Consider the following 19,803-nt stretch of genomic DNA (forward strand, 5'->3'; position numbering starts at 1 on the left):
AAAAGAAAATTAAATATGTGAGATGACCAGACAGAGAGATCTCACTAGTATTCTATATGCCATGCTAGATTCATGGTAGAACACGTATTATACATTTTTCGTTTATTCCACCCTCACGCCCCCCACCCCCTCTACAACTCCTCACTCCTTTCTCCCTGCTGGCAGCTTCCCTGCTTGTTCCTATTCTACACACACAATTCTTTGTAATTCTAGCCTTTCCCTTCTTGCTCCCTGGCAGTAGAATACAAGCTTGATTGATTTCTGACTGTCCCAGATTGTTTTTTCACTCTCCCTGACTCTCTAAGATTGTTTTTTTTTTTTTTTTTCTGGCAGACACTGTCTGCCATCCTGGGAGTCAATCAGGGCAAGCCCAACCTCCCCCCCCACACACACACTTCTCTCAGGGACACCTCTTAGGGTCATGTGAGAACCCTTCTGCTTCCTCTCCAATAGTTTATTCCCGCCGACATGTGCACTAAAATTTGTCCAAAACGAACCTGAAAATATTTAGGTTCATCTGCCATTCCAACAGTCTCATCGTTAGTCCGTTTTTTACTCACCACTGGTAGGAGATGCTCTGAAAATTTTCAGCTGAGCAGTGTCCGTGGAATAGGGATGACACATGGTCAAAAAATGGACACATGGACCAATCACAGATCCTTTACGGACGAAACATGGACAGATTTATCCACAGATATCAAATGGACACAGAAATGTGAGCAAGACCTTATGGATTGCCCCATGTGTGTCTGGTATTGCAGCTTTTCGCCATTGAAGTGAGTATGGTTGTCCTGAAATGCCACACGACCTGTGGACAGGTGTAGTTTTTGGAATAAACAGCCATGTTTTTATCTCAATCTTAGAATGATGAGTGGTGTAAAGTGAGGCATAATACTTTGGTATAATCCCCTTGCATACATAGAGGAGGCAGCCATTTCCCAAACAGCCACAATCTATATATTGTACCTTCCATATAACATCACGCGACGCTTTGGATTGGATAAACATCCTTTTAATTGGTGAACATCATAAATATTGTTATTCCATTGAGCAAAGTGTCAAAACATAATAATTACTCTTATAAAATAATCAATTCCCAACCATTTATAACTTAGAAATATTAATTTAAAATACTTAAAAATAAAATGTAAAAACTATAAATATCTGTAGAGTGTGGATAGATATATTTACATCTCCGATATGTTTACAATATACTCCTGACCAGAAAATCTCATATAATACAGTGAAATCTGACACAGTGCGGATTACATCTTTATGTCCTCATGGATACACCAGATGAATGCTGCCTGGAAGGAATTGTCTAATGCAAGGGATATGTCTTCAGATCTGAGAATGTATGCACAGATAATGTCTGTAAAGGAGATGCTGCACTGCATAGTATTGTTTAAAGAGCAGCAATATGCTGTAACCCATAGCAACCTACAGCTATCAATGACTTATAGTATAAAGACACTGGGGAAGATTGATCAAACTATGCTATGGGCAACTAAGTCAGTTCTGCTTTACACCAGTTTGATAAATCTTCCCCAATGTATTGGTGCACCACAATACTGTCCAACCTGTGTCTCTCAAACTGTTAGCTACAACTCCCATGATGTCCTGATGGCCATGCTGAGATCTGTAGTTTTGCAACAGCTGTAGAGCCACAGGTTGGGGACCACTCTGGTACAGCATACTTTGCAATGCATTAAACTAAAATATGGTCTCGGAAAACCATTCTCGTACTATGAGTCCCTTTGCTGCCAATCCCCACGATCACTGAGTGGATTCAGCTTTTATTTCCATCACGCTACTAGAGAAGTGGACCCTTTTCTGTTAGTGCAACATGCCACCATATTGTGCAAAATACTTAGAGGGGTAGTACGAGATTGCAAAAAAAAAAAAAAAAAGGATCTGCTACTCTTTCCAGACACAGCGCTACTTTTGTCTATAGGCTGTGTCTGGTATTGCAGCTCAGCTCCACTTGGAGAAAGAATTGAAATTTTCTTCTCATTTTGGACACTCTTTTAAGGGCAATGTCACCACATATAAAAAATAGTGTTTCATGAAAAGTCACTTTTTTTTTTTTCTTAATTGAAATCTCTTTTTTTTTAAAGGTGAAATGTCATCAGATTAACTGTAATTATAATAAATAACGTGCAGCTGAAGGCGTAAAGATTTTATTGTGCCTGTGAGATCCTGGAGGACATGATTTTCTTCTAATATCTAGTGCAAAGGAAAAAATACTCGTCACTTGTGACCTTCTTGCTGGGAGGTATAAAAAGAGGAAATGCTGCTGTTTGGAATTGACCTCTCATCTTTGCGTAAACATGTCCCCTCTCCCCTACCCCAGCAAATCTAAGAAGTACACAAGTGCAAAACAATTCTCTTCTTTCCCCACCTGCATCCTGTAGGAACACTGAGAACACTCGATCATTGTGTCATTCATAAGAACTCAAAGCATGACATTGACGTCACTCTAAATATAACTTTATAATATTATTCTTGGCACACGGAGTTACACAGTGGCTGTAAAGCAAATGACATTATTATTGTTGGAAAGCATACTCCTGGAATAGTAGTATCAGTTTTCTATATGGGAAGGAAGGGGGAGAGGACATTTTTACTAACACTTGGATCAGTGCATAAATCTTGGTTCCTTCTATTAAAAAGCAGGTGTATCACTACACGCTTGTGTAATCTTCAGGTTCTGTGACAGGTTGCCTGCAGCCTGACCACCCAGGAGCATACATCTCCGAGCTTGGCTTTTGGATTGACTCCACAGGAAAACCTAAAGACCACAAATTCAGCTCTATGTAATGTTAATTACCAGTATAATTCTTCCTTGACTTGTGGAGTGAACCTAAAAGGTGCACATTTATCTATGTAGCCAGTAATGTTTCAGATAAGCCTGTCCATTCCTTCTCCCGGAGCAAGGAACGACGTCTTCTACCGTATCCTAAAGGGTCCTTTGTGTCTCTGTTTGACCCGTCTTTGTTGTTGTTGTTCCCAAGTCGGTAAAGTAGGTTGGCTAAATTCTGAATCTGGCAGGTCCCCAAATGACAGCCACGAGCACTGATGGAAGCGGCATAACGTTTCTCTCTCAGGTGCAACAAGGAACTGGAAATAAGAAAATAAGTACATACATTTTATAGATCATGAATATAGCAGCAAGTAATGAACTTTATTGTCATCCTACAGACTGTGCCCAAAAAAGGTTGTATGAGTTCAGAAGAAAGGCCATATTTTGCCTGAAGTAGCCTATGAACAGGAGGGGCACTATTTCTGGAAAAATAGATCCTTTTTGCTAATCTCATTAAACCCTTTAACACTCATTTCTAGAAGCTATTTCTACCATTCACCAGATCAAGGAGCAGTCTATTTCCCAACAAGACAACACATATATTCCTTTACCTTAGGGAATTCTGACCGGTCCGTGCTTCTTTTGTGACTTCCTCAGTAGTTACATCATTGTCACTGTCTCTTACATTGCGCTTTAGTCTTTGGTTTGACAGATCTTTAAGCTTTTCCAGGAATGATTCCACAGGTGGTGGCATACGCCTACAGAGAAAGAAATGTAATTAATTACAATACTTATACAATCACCAAGCTTTTGTACGGGTGTGTCCACACATGCTTTATGGAATTGTTTGCCATGTGGCAACTTACTGCTCGTGTTTGGCTCGGTTGCAGCTAAACACGTTACCCTCCAAAAGAGCTCTTGGGGTTCCCTACTACTTCTCCCTACTATTAAATCCAATATCCTTGCCAGCACTAAGTTATGACCCCTATTTTTTCATTTTATAGAAGGGTCAACGATCATTGGTGCATGGACGAGCTGATGATGTTTTAAGGAAACAATGCAGGCAGAGAGAACCCCAATTTTTGGAGGTCGCACATTGACCCTATCCTGGGCAAAAGCTACATTTACAAGATATTGGCTTTAAGGTTGCCATAGATACACTTTAGATAGCTGTCAGCTGAATGCTGAAGCGTACTTTTAAGAGAAACAACTTGACAGTTGTCCTATGTCTATGGCCACCTTATCACTGTAAAAAGTGTTCCAGTGGTGGCTAAACTCCCAGGAGAACAAAAGGGCTGAAATTTAAAGAAACCAATCCGTCTGTCCCCCGACATCTGACAGGGAGAGTCATGAGGTCCTCATGCACATTAGATTATTAACCAGCCCTGCCAAAAATGTATATTACAATACTCTAATGTGTATGGGGCAGGGGGGAGGCTGAAATTCTGGCCACCAAGGTTTGATAATCTCTTGTATAGTATAGAAGATTACTGGTCACATAGTTTAGTAGATGTTGAAAAGTCATGCAATAAGCTCACCTGTCCCTGTTCCCCATCCATTGAGCTCTGCAGACATTGATTGTCATCACGAGGAAAAACAGAATAAGAATATATCCACGAAAAGCCATGACTGTGGAAAAGAGAACAACATAACATCAGTACACAACACCGGCAATGTCCTTGTCCAGCTAGTTTCCTTGAACTGGGATAAATTTATACTGCGTTTTTAGTCTCACAATTCTTATGCAAGAAATAATTGTTTTTGTAACATTTTGGCACCTGGACAGAGTAGAGCAAAAATAGTAAATGTACGGGATTTAATCCAATAGAGGAAGTCGTCTTCACTGTGCACCATTGTGAAGCCAGTAACACAATCATCTGGGTCATACCAAAGAGTTCAGCAGTATCAGGTAGTGACAAGACTGGAGAGCGCAGCCAAATGCAGTGACTAATGTAATGGAAACACTCCCTGCCTAACGGCTACCATACACCTACATACATCACTGAAAAAGGAAAGCTGCATTCTCAAGTATCCATCAAGAACATGTGTCTCCTGTATGGCATTGCAGAGCTGCGACACCAGACACAGCGACTAGACAAGAGTGGCACTGTTTCTGGAGCAAAGCAAATCTTTTTCTAATCCTAGACAATCCCTTTAATTTACTCGCTATTCTATTAAATAGAGCTTAGCCTGATATGGAAGACAAAAAGGCATTATATGCATCGTGCTCCGTTGTTCCTATATAAATAAACGGTAAGGAATAAAATGCTATGGAGAAATCAAATAATTCTGTCCGGACACAGGGCAGGACACATGGCAGGGACTTTTGATCTTCAACAACCAATGACCTCCATAACCTAGGGTCTGCAGTTGCATTTGGTACCTTTTGGACTTCATAACAGCCCAAATGATTACTTTTGGGTGTAATTTTCCATTAGAGTCCACCTTCACAGTTTGACAGTATTCAACTCAACTATGTGTTTCCCATAGGTATCATGTACAAAACATTTTTTTGTGGTCCTCAAAACACGGATACTGGCCATGTGCATCCTGCATTTTGGCCAGCTCTTAATAGAACAGTCCTATCCTTGTCCGTAAAACAGATAAGAATTTGACATGTTCCGTTATTTTGCAGGGCCGCGGAATGGACATACGGATGCAGATAGCACACGGTGTGCTGTCTGCATCTTTTGCAGCCCCATTGATGTGAATGGGTCCTCATCCGACCCGCAAAAAATGTTTTGAGGCGGACCAAAAATACGTTTGTGTGCATGAGTCCTTATATGCCATACCTAAAGGTTTAGGAAGCTGAGATATGGGTAGTTGTTTGTAGGGTCCCCACTCTGGGAAGCTACATTGGCTCTGGGTGTGTAACTAAGTCTCTATTCATACTGTGTTATACAGTGATTGTCTTCGGTTTCTGTCAGAAGGATTTCCCAACAGAACCTGGGATGCATGTGCCTAATGTATGCCACTGAGCGACATTTGACATCATTGGCTGAAAAAAAAAGTATACTGTGCTGTGTACGTTTTTTTTTTTACTGGATGACTGTGTATGGAATAGCGCAATCTACGTCATTATTCCTGACAGATAGTGGTCTGATGGAGGCTGAAAGCTCACTCTTTTGGCCTCCTTTGGTTGAGTGGGGGCTGTTTAATGTATCCACAAGGAACTTTCCTGACATATACAGTAAATATACACTGCAGACGCAATGTGAAAAGACCCTATAAAAATAGAATGGTGTTTCTCTTATCCAAAGGCAGGCACAAGAAGAACTAGAGAAATTCTGCAGTCCCTGCAAACAGCTCCCTGTATCTCAGCTTACTGGGCAATATATTTCATAATGAATGCCCTCCGACTATTCATTCATAATATCCCAGCAGCGCTTATTCACTACCACATGCATCTGTTACTAAGTATCAGCAATATGGAGCATTACCACCTGCCTAGTACTTAATACCAGTTAAAATACATATATCATAGTTATTTATAAGCACAGCCAGCCTAAAATAAATATCTGCCACCTAAGGCATGTACTAAACGATAGTACATAGCTAGTTTGGCTTCCTGCCGGTCAGGCTTCAATCTATGATTTACTATGCAACAAAGGATGCTGATGCTAAAATGTGAAGCGTAGTAGTACATTAGTATAAGCAGAGATGAATGGGCAGGTACAGATGTAGCAGAGCTGAATACTTGGGGCGTCATCATTTATGCCTCAGTGAGTTGCATTACTCAAATACACACTGTGATATGGTCATGAACTCCTTAGATATAAGGATTACTGCAACGTCTATGGCTATTCCTCTGCTACATTGGTGTATTTTAGGCCTGGCGTTTGAACAGAGCAGTGAGGAACCCCACTGTGTGCTCAGTGGATTATATAGCCTAGGGACAAGCAGAGCAAGCACTGCAACCCTTATATTATATTGCATCAGAAAGTCCAAGTCATTCCAACAGAATTTGCAAGTCTCTGCCCGCCATAGGGAGATTAGCGCTGACTTGCTCACTGAGTTTTATTGCTTGGACACATTTTTAACTTAATAATGGAAATGGACTATATACATCTGCTTGCAAAGTATTGCTAAGAAGCCATGGTTAAGCAGTCGTGAAGCCTGTAGCAGAGTTGTGTCACCAAACTTCATCTTTAAATGACTTTAAATGATTGCAATATCTTATATTACAGCTATTGTGATGAGCAAAGAAAGCAGCACCATAGTGTTAATAAGCAAATTCAACCCTGCTACATTTGTAAAAAGAAAAGAAAAGAAACAAATAATAATATTTAAAATAAATAAAAATTAAGAAAAAATACATTACAATTTAAAAGAGATTGTATATTTTACATTATGATTTAAGGAATTATGAAACCGGTAAACATCATGTCAAATTTAGAACAATTTGAATTTTAGAATTCAGAAAATAAATCTGAATAAAACACAAGAGTTAGATTTTTGGATGAGCGCCACTCACCTTTATTTATATCCTGCGTCTGTCCTCAGAAGTTCTCTTTGGCTTCTTCCCTGGCAGAGTGTTCAGTCCAAGAAATAAGTGCTTTGTCCCCCTGACTGCAGCTGTGCCTGGGACTCCTTTATATGCTGCCTAACCTACAGGGGAGGTCATGTGCAGGAGGATGATGATGATGACGATGATGACGTCACGCAGGGAGGCAAAGAACAACAATGTTGAGTAAGTCTCAATTAAATAGACTGCACATAATTCCTGGCAAGTTTATCTATGTTGTGTCAGGCAGGGGATATTTGTAAAATGTCTGAAAAATTATACATCTTTCTAATTTATACAGTAAAAATACAGACGTAAAACACAGGCATACAAATGACAAAAATGTGATACATGTGCATACAAAAACAAAATCATTTATCTTAAAACTATTTTCAGCTTGTCTTACTTGTTCTTCAGTATCTTAGGGAGGATGCCCAGTAAACCTTACAAGCTAAATTAAAGGGGCTGTCTTAGATTAACAATATTAATCTATTTTTTACTTATTTTTTCTAGTAACTGTGCCACCCTTTTCCATTGGCTGGGTATGGTATTGTAGCTGAGCTCCATTCAAGTGAAAGAGGCTGAGCTGCAATACCAGTTTCAACCCTTAAACAAGAGTGGTGCTGTTTCTGGAAAAATAATCAGACCCTTCTGACTAATATTTGACAGCCTGTTTAAGGGGTTGTGCAGTGCTAAAATATTAATGACCTATCCTCAGGATAGGTTATCAATATCAGATCGGTGGGGGTCTGACTCCCGGCAGCCCCTTGATCATCTGTTTGAAGAGTAAATGAGACAGTGCAGAGGTCATTTTGAAGTGGAAGGAGCGCTCGCATGAGTGCTGCCACCTCTTAAACAGCTGATGTGGGGGTGCGGTGAGTCGCATCGATCTAATATTGACGAGCTATTCTTGAGGATACATTATCAATAATTTAGCACTTCATAAACCCTTCAATAAGGTGGTAGGCGATTGCATAGGCCGTTATATGGACGAGACTGCAAACAAAGATATGAGCGGGGTTTGCATATACTGTATTACATAGGGACCAATGTAGGAATGGAAATATGTTTTTTTTCCTTTTTAGTTACATTTATCACTTCTGGCAATCATCATAGACAAAATATAGAAAGGCCCTGTTGGGTAACTAGATAAAAACACCCCAGGGAGGGATTGAGGGCACAATTAGTAATTTAGGAAGTGCATGTACAGTCTTTTTCTGCAGAGCTCTTATATAACTATACTTCTCTATGTTTAAAAAATAATTTTAGGGAAGTTTGAGATTAAGTGCTATTTGCAGTGTGTTGAAATTCATTTTCTATCTGAACCCGTACTGAAAAACAAAAGTTCCACCATTAAAAGTGCAATTCAGAATAACCCCATTTACAATGCCAACAGACCCCGCAATGTGTCCCTAATAAATAATAGTGCTAGCAATGTGCCCATCACAAGCAGTATAAGCAGAGTTATGACAGTTTTTCTTTAACTATGTACTGTTTCATATCTCTATAGGAACTCAAATTTTGTGTACAGAGCTCCATGGCTAAACTTCAATTCAAATAATAAATCCTGGCTTCCTAATTTCACCTCAAGGGGGAGCTTCAGTAGGAGAAATATGAAAACATACTGCACGCCGTGGTCATCACTGACAGCCCAATAGGTGAGCATAGCTGTTATCAATAAATTCACATCTTTGTACTTTCTCATGGGTCCTGTGATGTACGTTGTTTTCCTTATGTCCACTGGGTCCTGTTTGTGCCACTATCTAAGCCAGTGTCCACAAACTTCCTGGCAAACCTAATCTCCCACGGTGGCTGACGCCCCCAAACCTTGATTCGGGACTGCTGGCTATAGCTAGCAGCAAATAAACCGAATCTTTGTTATGCGTCTACGGTGTCCTGTTGAAAAGAGCCCAGATCCCATATGATACATGCAGGGACGGACAGGCCATAGACCCTACAGGGAAACTTCCCGGTGAGACAAGGACCAAGGGTCCACCTGAGCCATCCTCATGGTCGGCCAGTGGCAGTTTTTGGGACAGTATTTTGTAATACACTATGGTACCTGGCTCTGTTGGGGTGGTATAATGTGCCTCAGTATGGTATTGCTGGCCCCACCTACTTGTGTTCACCCTGATTTCCTTAATACAAAATGGGGCCACTTAGCTTTTTTCCGGGGCCACTTTAAGTTTCCAGTCTGCTCCTGGTTACATGCCAACAGTCTTTGTGGGACACATGTCTGCCCTGCCAGGAGTCTGGGAGATCTCCCTATTTTGGGGAACTCCTGAGCAATCTGGGAAACTTGGCATGAACTAATATGAGCCCCCCAAGGCAAAAAGAGGAGAATGATGCTTACTGGAGTTATATGAGAATAGTGGTAATAAACTTGATCTCCCTACCGGCTTTTTTTGTGACAGCTGCTTTCTTCTACAAACAGCACCACGCCTGTCCATGGGTTGTGTCTGGTATTGCAGCTCAGCTACTACATGCAACCTGGGGAGCTGGTTGTGGAAGAAAAAGCAGCCTAATTATTCAGAGCCTGTACAACACCGTTTAGTGAATTGCTAACTATGCCCTTTTCAAGATACTGTACATGCTCCAAAGACAGGCTTCACTTTTATTATGTCTCTTTACTGAAATGAAAGATTAAAAGCAAACAAAATAAACCTGATTCATCATGAAAAGTCCGTACAAAATGAGACGACTCATTGTGGTGAATCACATTTATGTTAGGAAATTCCAATCTGCATGAAAAAAAGGAATAATTTAGTAAATACATCATGTTGCATCTCTTGTGCTGATCCTGGATTACAGTCCACAGCTACATTCACGACTTTGCTGGTCATTGTTGGAAACATGGTGCAGATTTGTGTGCAGAAAATGAGCAAGAAAACTGCAAACAAAAAACACATTTTTTGTAGAGTTTTTATGCGGTTTTTGGTTTTGGATTTTTTTAGCAGATCTTACCCTTCCATTGAAAAGGGTGAAATCTACACAAAAAATAGAAACGCAACAACAATTGACATACTGCAGATTTCAAAATCTGCACAGCTGGTCAATTACCGCACCTAAGGAAAAAGCAAAGTGTACATGAATTTTGTCTAATCTCATACACTTTGTTGGTACTGTATTACGCTGCGATTGTCCACCTGGAAAATACGTGCATAATCTGGCACCTTTAGGCTACATTCACACGTCAGTATTTTTCTACATCCCGATTTTCGGTCCGTTTTTTGCGGATCCGTTGTTCCTGAAAATGTTTCCGTATGTCATCCGTTTTTTGCGGATCCGCAAAAAACGGAAACATGTGAAAACTCAAAACCGACAGTATATTCTAACACAGAGGCGTTCCCATGGTGATGGGGACGCTTCTAGTTAGAATATACTGAGAACTGTGTACATGACTGCCCCCTGCTGCCTGGCAGCACCCGATCTCTTACAGGGGGCTGTGATCCGCACAATTATTGTGCGAATCATAGCCCCCTGTAAGAGATCAGGTGCTGCCAGGCAGGAGGGGGCAGACCCCCTCCCTCCCCTGTATTAAATGTGACCAGTGCGGCCCCCCCCCCCCCTCTATATTTATTGGTGGCTAGTGCGGATTCCCAGTATTAATAAATGTGACCAGTGCGGCCTCACCTCTCCCCCCCCCCCCATCATTGGTGGCCAGTGCGGATTCCCAGTATTAATAAATGTGACCAGTGCGGCCTCACCTCTTTCCCCCCCCCCCCATCATTGGTGGCCAGTGCGGATTCCCAGTATCAATAAATGTGACCAGTGCGGCCTCACCTCTCCCCCCCCCCCCCCCATCATTGGTGGCAGCGGAGAGTTCCGATCGGAGTCCCAGTTTAATCGCTGGGGCTCCGATCGGTTACCATGGCAGCCAAGACGCTATTGCAGTCTTGGCTGCCATGGTTACTTAGCAATAAATACAAGCGTTATACTTACCTGAAGAGCTGTGATGTCTGTGAGCCGGGAGCTCCTCCTACTGGTAAGTGAAAGGTCTGTGCGGCGCATTGCTTTTAGCACAGACCTTTCACTTACCAGTAGGAGGAGCGCCCGGACGGTCACAGACATCGCAGCTCTTCAGGTAAGTATAATGCTTGTATTTATTGCTAAGTAACCATGGCAGCCAAGACTGCAACAGCGTCTTGGCTGCCATGGTAACCGATCGGAGCCCCAGCGATTAAACTGGGACTCCGATCGGAACTCTCCGCTGCCACCAATGATGGGGGGGGGGGGGGGGGGGAGAAGAGGTGAGGCCCCACTGGTCACATTTAATAATACTGGGAACCCGCACTGGCCACCAATGATGGGAGGGGGGGGGAAGAGGTCAGGCCGCTGTGGTCACATTTATTAATACTGGGAATCCGCACTGGCCACGAATGATGGGGGGGGGGGGGGGAAGAGGTGAGGCCGCACTGGTCACATTTATTAATACTGGGAATCCGCACTGGCCACCAATGATGGGGGGGGGGGGGGAAGAGGTGAGGCCGCACTGGTCACATTTAATACTGGGGAGGGAGGGGGGTCTGCCCCCTGCTGCCTGGCAGCCCCTGATCTCTTATAAGGGGCTATGATATGCACAATTAACCCCTTAGGTGCAGCACCTGAGGGGTTAATTGTGCAGATCACAGCCCCCTGTAAGAGATCGGGTGCTGCCAGGCAGCAGGGGGCAGTCATGTACACAGTTCTCAGTATATTCTAACTAGAAGCGTCCCCATCACCATGGGAACGCCTCTGTGTTAGAATATACTGTCGGATCTGAGTTTTTCACGAAGTGAAAAATCAGATCTGTAGAAAACTTACTGGGAATCCACACTGGCCACCAATGAATATAGAGGGAGGGGGGCCGCACTGGTCACATTTAATACAGGGGAGGAAGCCTAATTTCCAGGAACGGAATCCGCATAAAACGGATGACATACGTAATGACATACGAATGTCTTCCGTTTTTTGCGGATCCATTGACTTTGTATTGGTCCAGGTTCCAATTTTTGCGGAAAAGAATAGGACATGTTTTATATTTTTTCGGACATGCGGAACGGAACAACGGAAACGGACAGCACACATTGTGCTGTCCGATTTTTTCCAGGACCCATTGAAAATGAATGGGTCCAGATCTGGTCCTGATCTGTTCTGCAAAAAACGGAACAGATCAGGAAAGAAAAAACGGACGTGTGAATGGACCCTTAAAGGGGCAATTTCCAGGGAGGCTGTTAAAATAATAATTTTAAAAAATTGAACTCGCCTCCCTGAGCCCCCTGTGTCCTCTTCAACAGGCTGCAGTGCTGATGTGCTATATATTGTACATGACTGCCACAGCCAATCACTGACCACGAGACTCCTGAGGCCAGTGATAGATTGCAGCAGTGAGATATATGGCACATCACCGCTGCAGCCAAAAAAATACATCATGGCTGCAGCCCAGCAGAGAGGACAGGGCTCTGGAGCTGGATTGGAGGGGGCTTGGGAATGTGATTGTAATATTTTTTTTTTTTATTATGGTAAAACAGTCCCTTATGGTAGTTTATGGGGATGAAAAGTGTCAATCTGCAGTGGAACAGAACTGAAATAATGTTTTGTTGCAGATTTCCAGTGTCTCCGTTCATTTCAATGGAGATGTATTGCGCACAGAAATCCGCAACAAAATCTGCAACTTTGAATCCGCACTTGCGGATTTTGTTGTGGAAAATTCTGCCACATGTGAGGTCACCCTAAGGCAGTGGTTCTCAACCTTTCTAAAGCCGTGACCCCTTAATACAGTTCCTCATGTTGTGGTGACCCCCAACCATTACATTTTTTTCCTTGCTACGTCATAACTAATTTTGCTACTGCTAGAATTGTAATGTAAATATCTGATATGCAGGATGTATTTTTATTGCTACAAATTGAACATAATTAAAGCAGAGTAATTAATCACAAAGACATCCACAGATCCCCCCCTAAACAGTGCCATCCACAGATCCCCCCTAAACAGTGCCATCCACAGATCTCCCCCCTAAACAGTGCCATCCACAGATCCCTCCTCCCCTAAACAGTGCCATCCACAGATCCCCCCTCCCCTAAACAGTGCCATCCACAGATCCCCCCTAAACAGTGCCATCCACAGATCCCCCCTCCCCTAAACAGTGCCATCCACAGATCTCCCCCCTAAACAGTGCCATCCACAGATCCCCCCTAAACAGTGCCATCCACAGATCTCCCCCCTAAACAGTGCCATCCACAGATCCCTCCTCCCCTAAACAGTGCCATCCACAGATCCCCCCTCCCCTAAACAGTGCCATCCACAGATCCCCCCTAAACAGTGCCATCCACAGATCCCCCCTCCCCTAAACAGTGCCATCCACAGATCTCCCCCCTAAACAGTGCCATCCACAGATCCCCCCTAAACAGTGCCATCCACAGATCCCCCCCTAAACAGTGCCATCCACAGATCTCCCCCCTAAACAGTGCCATCCACAGATCCCCCTAAACAGTGCCATCCACAGATCCCCCTCCCCTAAACAGCGCCATCCACAGATCTCCCCCCTAAACAGTGCCATCCACAGATCTCCCCCCTAAACAGTGCCATCCACAGATCCCCCCTCCCCTAAACAGTGCCATCCACAGATCTCCCCCCTAAACAGTGCCATCCACAGATCCCCCCTAAACAGTGCCATCCACAGATCCCCCTCCCCTAAACAGCGCCATCCACAGATCTCCCCCCTAAACAGTGCCATCCACAGATCCCCCCTCCCCTAAACAGTGCCATGATGGCACTGTTTAGGGGAGGGGGGATCTGTGGATGGCACTGTTTAGGGGGGGATCTGTGGATGGCACTGTTTAGGGGAGGGGGAACTGTGGATCGCACTGTAGGCGGATCTGTGGATGGCACTGCCATCCACACATCCCCCTACAGTGCCATCCACAGATCTCCCTCCCCGACGCTCACAGCAGTATATTTATAAACTAATCAATAACTACTTTAACTTTAATCATTGCTCATTGCTGAGCTCTTTACTTGGATTATAATTTATTTGGATATGGGATATCTTACTTTGTCTTAGCTCCGGTAATAGCAGGCAGTGCGGGGGGCGGCGCTCACTCACTGACGTCACGCGCCTGCGCCGCCTAGTGGGAGGAGCAGACGCGTGACGTCAGTGAGTGAGCGCCGTATGTCTTCCGTATCCGTATCCTTTTTTTGCGGAACCATCTATTGAAAATGTTATGCCCAGCCCAATTTTTTCTATGTAATTACTGTATATAGTATGTGGCATACGGAAAAATGGTTATAAGGGAAAATAGCATTCTTAATACAGAATGCTTAGTAAAATAAGGATGGAGGGGTTAAAAAAAATTTAATTATTTAACTCACCTTAAACCACTGGTTTGCGCAGCCCGGCTTCTATTCTGTCTTCTTCTTTGATCTTTGAGGAAAAGGACCTGTGTAGACGTCACTGCGCTCATCACATGATCCATCACCATGGTCATGGATCATGTGACGGACCATGTGATGAGCTCAGTGACGTCACCACAGGTCCTTTTCCTCAAAGAAGAAGAAAGAAGAGAAACCGGGCTGCACAAGTAGATTTTACTAAGCATTCTGTATGAAGAATGCTATTATTTTCCCTTATAACCATGTTATAAGAGAAAATAATAAAGATCGGTTCCCCATCCCGATCGTCACCTAGCAACCATGCGTGAAAATCGCACCGCATCCACTCTTGCTTGCGATTTTCACGCAGCCTCATTCACTTCTATGGGGCCTGTGTTGCGTGAAAAACACACAAAATAGAGCATGCTGCGATTTTCATGCAAAGCACAAGTGATGCGTGAAAATCACCGCTCATGTGCACAGCCCCATAGAAGTAAATGGGTCCGGATTCAGTGCGGGTGCAATGCGTTCACCTCACGCATTGCACCCGCGCTGAAAACTCACCCGTGTGAAAGGGGCCTAATAGTTCTGTATAGATACCAAACCAACAAAGTGTGCCGTGAAATTTCAGCTCTGAAGGCTGCAGAATTGTGTGTACCCTCATTAATGTTTCCCAGTGACATGCCAAAGCAATAAAGAGGTTGTCTGTAGTGTTGGGCGAACTTCTGTTTTCAAGTTCGGCATACAAGGTTCGGGTTATCTAAGAATTCTGTTATGGATTCCGCTATCACAGACGCTTATGCTCCGTGGTAGTCAGGGCCGGATTAACGTAGGGGCTGATGGAGCTGCAGCTCCAGGCCCCTACCATAAAATAGGCCCATCTGCCAGCCAAAAGGCCGTCGGGAGGGTTAAAAGTCCTCTGTTGTACACAGCGTCACATAGCACAGAGACAATGCAGAGACGCTCACCTCTGGCAGCAGGGAGCCTGAGGGAGGGACTCGGGAGGAGCGTAATATGATCCTAGAGTGGAAGCTGCTTCTGCCAGCCCCTCCCCTCCCCGCCCACCAACCAATCAGAGCTGAGGCAAGGCAAGCACTGGCAGGTCTGAGTAGTACAGGGAGTCTTCACAGGTCCTGTAAGGGAATTGCACAGTGTAAAGTGTAGTTCCCAGGTTAGAACAGTGCATCTGCCAGGACCTGTGATGACATCATCTTCAGCATCACAGGTCCTGCAGAATCTAGCAAAGGAACAGCACCAAAAATGCTGTAGTTCCTAGGTTTGAAAGATACATCTGCCAGGACCTGTGATGACATCATCACAGGTCCTTCAACCCCTAACAGCAAGTATTAGAAGTTCACAATCAGCTCTGCATTGATCCATACAGACTGGAATGGAGTGGTAAGAGGAGGTCCTCCACTTTTCATCATTTACCCCCCCTCCATGCCCTGTTTTTATTCAATGCTCACTCATGTATAATACTTCAGACAGTTACAGTGACCACTAGCTCATGTACCTCACACACACAGTGACCATAATGTATAACTGACCACATATTTCTATAAACACTGCATCTACAGTATTATACCTTGTATGCCTCACATCTATATATATATATATATATATATATATATACACACACACACACACACTGCATATATTAAACAGTATTATAGATGCAATATGTACAGATATATAATATATATTGCAGTGTACTGATATGTGAGGTACAAGGTATAATATATGCAGTGTGTATAGATATATTGTATATACAGCAGTGTACTGATATGTTAGGTACGAGGTATAATAGATGCAGTGTGTATAGATATATTGTATATACAGTATTGGATTGATATGTGAGATACGAGCTGTAATTTATACCTCATATATCAGTTAGGGTGACCACGTGTCCCGGTTTGCCCGGGATCGTCCCGTAATTTACGTTTTTGTCCCGTGTCCCGGGAGCCTTCAAACCGGGACAATAGAGAGTCCCGGAATCAACTGCCTGCCAGTCTGCAACATTCACTGACGCTGCTGCCGCAGTGCTGTTGTAATTAATTCATCCTAAATCACTGGCTGCTACGGCTGCCCCGCTTGGCGTGTAGCAACCAGTGACGTCACCATGTCCCGCTCTCTCTGCGGCTCCGACTCCACCCCCACCTCCTCCTCCTCCAGCTGCCGCCGCGGTTCTTGCAGCAGTGAGAGCCAGCGCAGCAGCATCGATTCGTACAGGGCAGGCAGTGAGTCACTCACCGTCACCTACCAGTACCGCGGCAGTGGCACAGACCAAGACCTCCTCCTCCTCTGAGTCCTCCTGACCTCGGCTCCCGCTAGTAAGTCCCGGCTAAGACAACAGTAATGAAGGTGACACAGGGAACAGAGGGGACGCTAATAAAGGTGACACACATGGAACTGAGAGGACATTGATGAAGGAGACAGAGACACCTGAGGGGACACTAATAAAGGAGACACAGAGAACTGAGGGGACACTAATAAAGGGGACACACAGAGAACTGAGGGGACACTAATAAAGGAGACACACAGAGAACTGAGGGGACACTAATAAAGGAGACACACAGAGAACTGAGGGGACACTAAACAGGGTGAATTTGTTTTAAATCAAATCAAATTTAAATTCAAATACCAAGCATGACAATGCTGACCTCATTTTGAGAGTGCTAGCAGCCTGGCTTTCATGTTAAGCTTGATGCTTAAACTACTTTATAAATCACTGACACAAAACACATATGCAGATAAAAATGCTTGCTTTTCAGTGCCTGAATGTTTCAAGGCCAGAGAATCACCATGCTAGACTAACAGCATTTTCAGGAGGAGAGGTCAGCAATGGCAGACCATGTGTTTCTCTCATGAAAATTTTATAAAAAAGACTGAGCACCTTCTGTATTTCTCTCTCTTTATATATGTCTCTCGAGAAGATCTTACCAGCTGGCAGATAAGTACAGAGGAGATTCCGGTCGACAGGAGAAATTGCCAATATTCCACCTGGGGTGGTCGTGTGTTATCTGCCTATCTACAGGTCAGTACAGGTAATTGGCAATTAAACATATTGCCATGTCTCTTGTTAAAAAAAAACAAAAAAAAAATCTGTTAATTTATTGCAACTTGTTCTGTTGGTTTTTTCTATTTCTTATTTCTATTTTCTTAAGAGATGTCTAACACATTAAAAATATGACCTGTTTTAGGTAGCCAGTGATTGTGTGCAGGGCACAATCACAAATTACTGAACAATGCACAGGCAGTTATGTTTATAGCAATCTCAAGCATAACTTCGATGCAATGAACTTGCCAGCGTAAGTACAAAGTACGCCGCTGTCACTAAGTGACTTAATTTTTTTTAAAAAGTATCAAAAATCATATTTTTTAGGGAGTGGACATGGGTGCGGGGGGGCCGGGGCGGGTGTCCCTGAATGGCAGTTTGGAAATGTGGTCACCCTAATATCAGTACACTGCTGTATATACTATATACCTGAACACACTGCATATATTATACCACGTTCCTCACATATCAGTACACTGCTGTATACACTATACATCTGTACACACTGTATCTATTATGCCTCTTTTGTGTGCCAGGCCTGTTTTGTAATCCCAATCCGGCCCTGATGGCATAAATTATAAAACAGCAGCGAACATAGTTCATGGAACAAAGAGAGAGGCCTGGAATGGGTAGTGGGAGGGGCTATAAAAGGGGAATGGGGGCCCAATTTAGATTCTTGCTATGGGGCCCAGTGATTTCTATGTAAGCCTTTGACAGGAGCAGAGAGATAAGAGAAGTGACAGATGACACAGAGTTTAGATTACAGGTTGAATTAACCCTTTAGGATCAAATTGGCTTCTCAGGAGATATATATGTTAAAGGCATCTCATTCAGTAGCTATATAACTAAGGGTGGGTTCACATCTCCTTTATGGATTCCATTAAGTGGGGACTGTGGGGACTATTTTATTATCAGCCAGTGACTGTGTTACTGTAATACTGTTATCAGTTCAGCACATAGTTTTCCCTGTGCGTGCATTCACATTTCACTTCACTTGGTTCGTTGTACTACTGTCAGTGTCAGACTGTTGTCACTGTGGGTAACAATGCACAACAGACAACAATGCACATTGCACACCACAGTGACCGCTCCTGAGTCCTCCTGTCCGGCGTCAGCCTCAGCTTCGCTTCACTATCACTATAATCAATCACTCTTCCTGATCCGGACTCACTCATTAGAGAGCTGAAGAGCCGACTGAGTCAGCAGCAGCAAGTGAATCGAATGGATAGCATCTGCGCATGCGCACCAGCACCTAGAGTCTTCGGTTCACTTGCGAGTCAGCTCAGCAGTCAGTGACTCAGCAAGTGAACCGAAGATCCGATTCATGAATCGGTTCATTTGAATGAGCTGATTCAAATGAACCGATTCATCTGAAAGATCCGAACTTCCTATCACTACTGAGGTCATATCCGGCGGGCCGCGGCATTACAGGATATACGTCACAGGATATACGTCACAGGATATCCGCCGGCAGGACGTCAGAGCAGCTGGTGCGGTTCCTGTAATGCCGGCCCGCCGGATATGACCTCAGTGCGCCCGCGGTTATCCCTCCTACACGCTGCGCTGTGTACAACCTACTCAGCAGTTCCGACCAGCACATGGCCCACAGCGCTCAGCCACACCAGCCCGTGAGACAGCAGGAGCTTCTGGAGCAGGGCAGGTATCAGATAAACTCATCCAGTTGGAAGGGAGGGCAATCATAGTGCTGTTATGATTTATGGACACAGCTCTCAGCATGCTTAGCCAGCCTTCTATCTGGCTTTGCATCTTGAGAGTCACAGTCCACAGGCTGTTTCTGAGCCTGTGGACTGTGACTCTCAAGAAGCACAGCCAGATAGAAGGCTGGCTAAGCATGCTGAGAGCTGTGTCCATAAATCATAACAGCACTATGAAAATTACTGACTGGCTAAGCATGCTGAGAGCTCAGTCTAAATAACATAACACATAAAGAAATTACTGTTTCTAGCTGCTAGTCCACAGTCCACAGTCCACAGCAGCTAGAAACAGTAATTTCTTTAAAGGGATTCTGTCACCAGGTTTTACCCCTGTCAGCTAAAAATATGCTGATGTTCAGGGCGTCTTCACAATTC

At 43.8% G+C, this 19,803-nt stretch overlaps 1 protein-coding gene across 1 annotated transcript; it reads right to left on the minus strand.

The window, feature by feature from the left end:
* Nucleotides 1-1,011: 1,011 nt before the first annotated feature.
* On the minus strand, nt 1,012-7,398 carry LOC121002322 (pro-adrenomedullin-like). The gene is made up of 4 exons (XM_040433735.1): nt 7,278-7,398; nt 4,342-4,432; nt 3,415-3,561; nt 1,012-3,120 (listed from the first exon to the last, which is right to left on the minus strand). Exons 2-4 carry the CDS (start codon nt 4,428-4,430, stop codon nt 2,883-2,885), a joined length of 474 nt encoding a protein of 157 aa, XP_040289669.1. The 5' UTR covers nt 4,431-4,432; nt 7,278-7,398; the 3' UTR covers nt 1,012-2,882.
* Between the last annotated feature and the right edge of the window lie 12,405 nt (nt 7,399-19,803).

This window comes from Bufo bufo, chromosome 1 (genome assembly GCF_905171765.1).
Source record: "Bufo bufo chromosome 1, aBufBuf1.1, whole genome shotgun sequence".
NCBI lineage: Eukaryota > Metazoa > Chordata > Amphibia > Anura > Bufonidae > Bufo > Bufo bufo.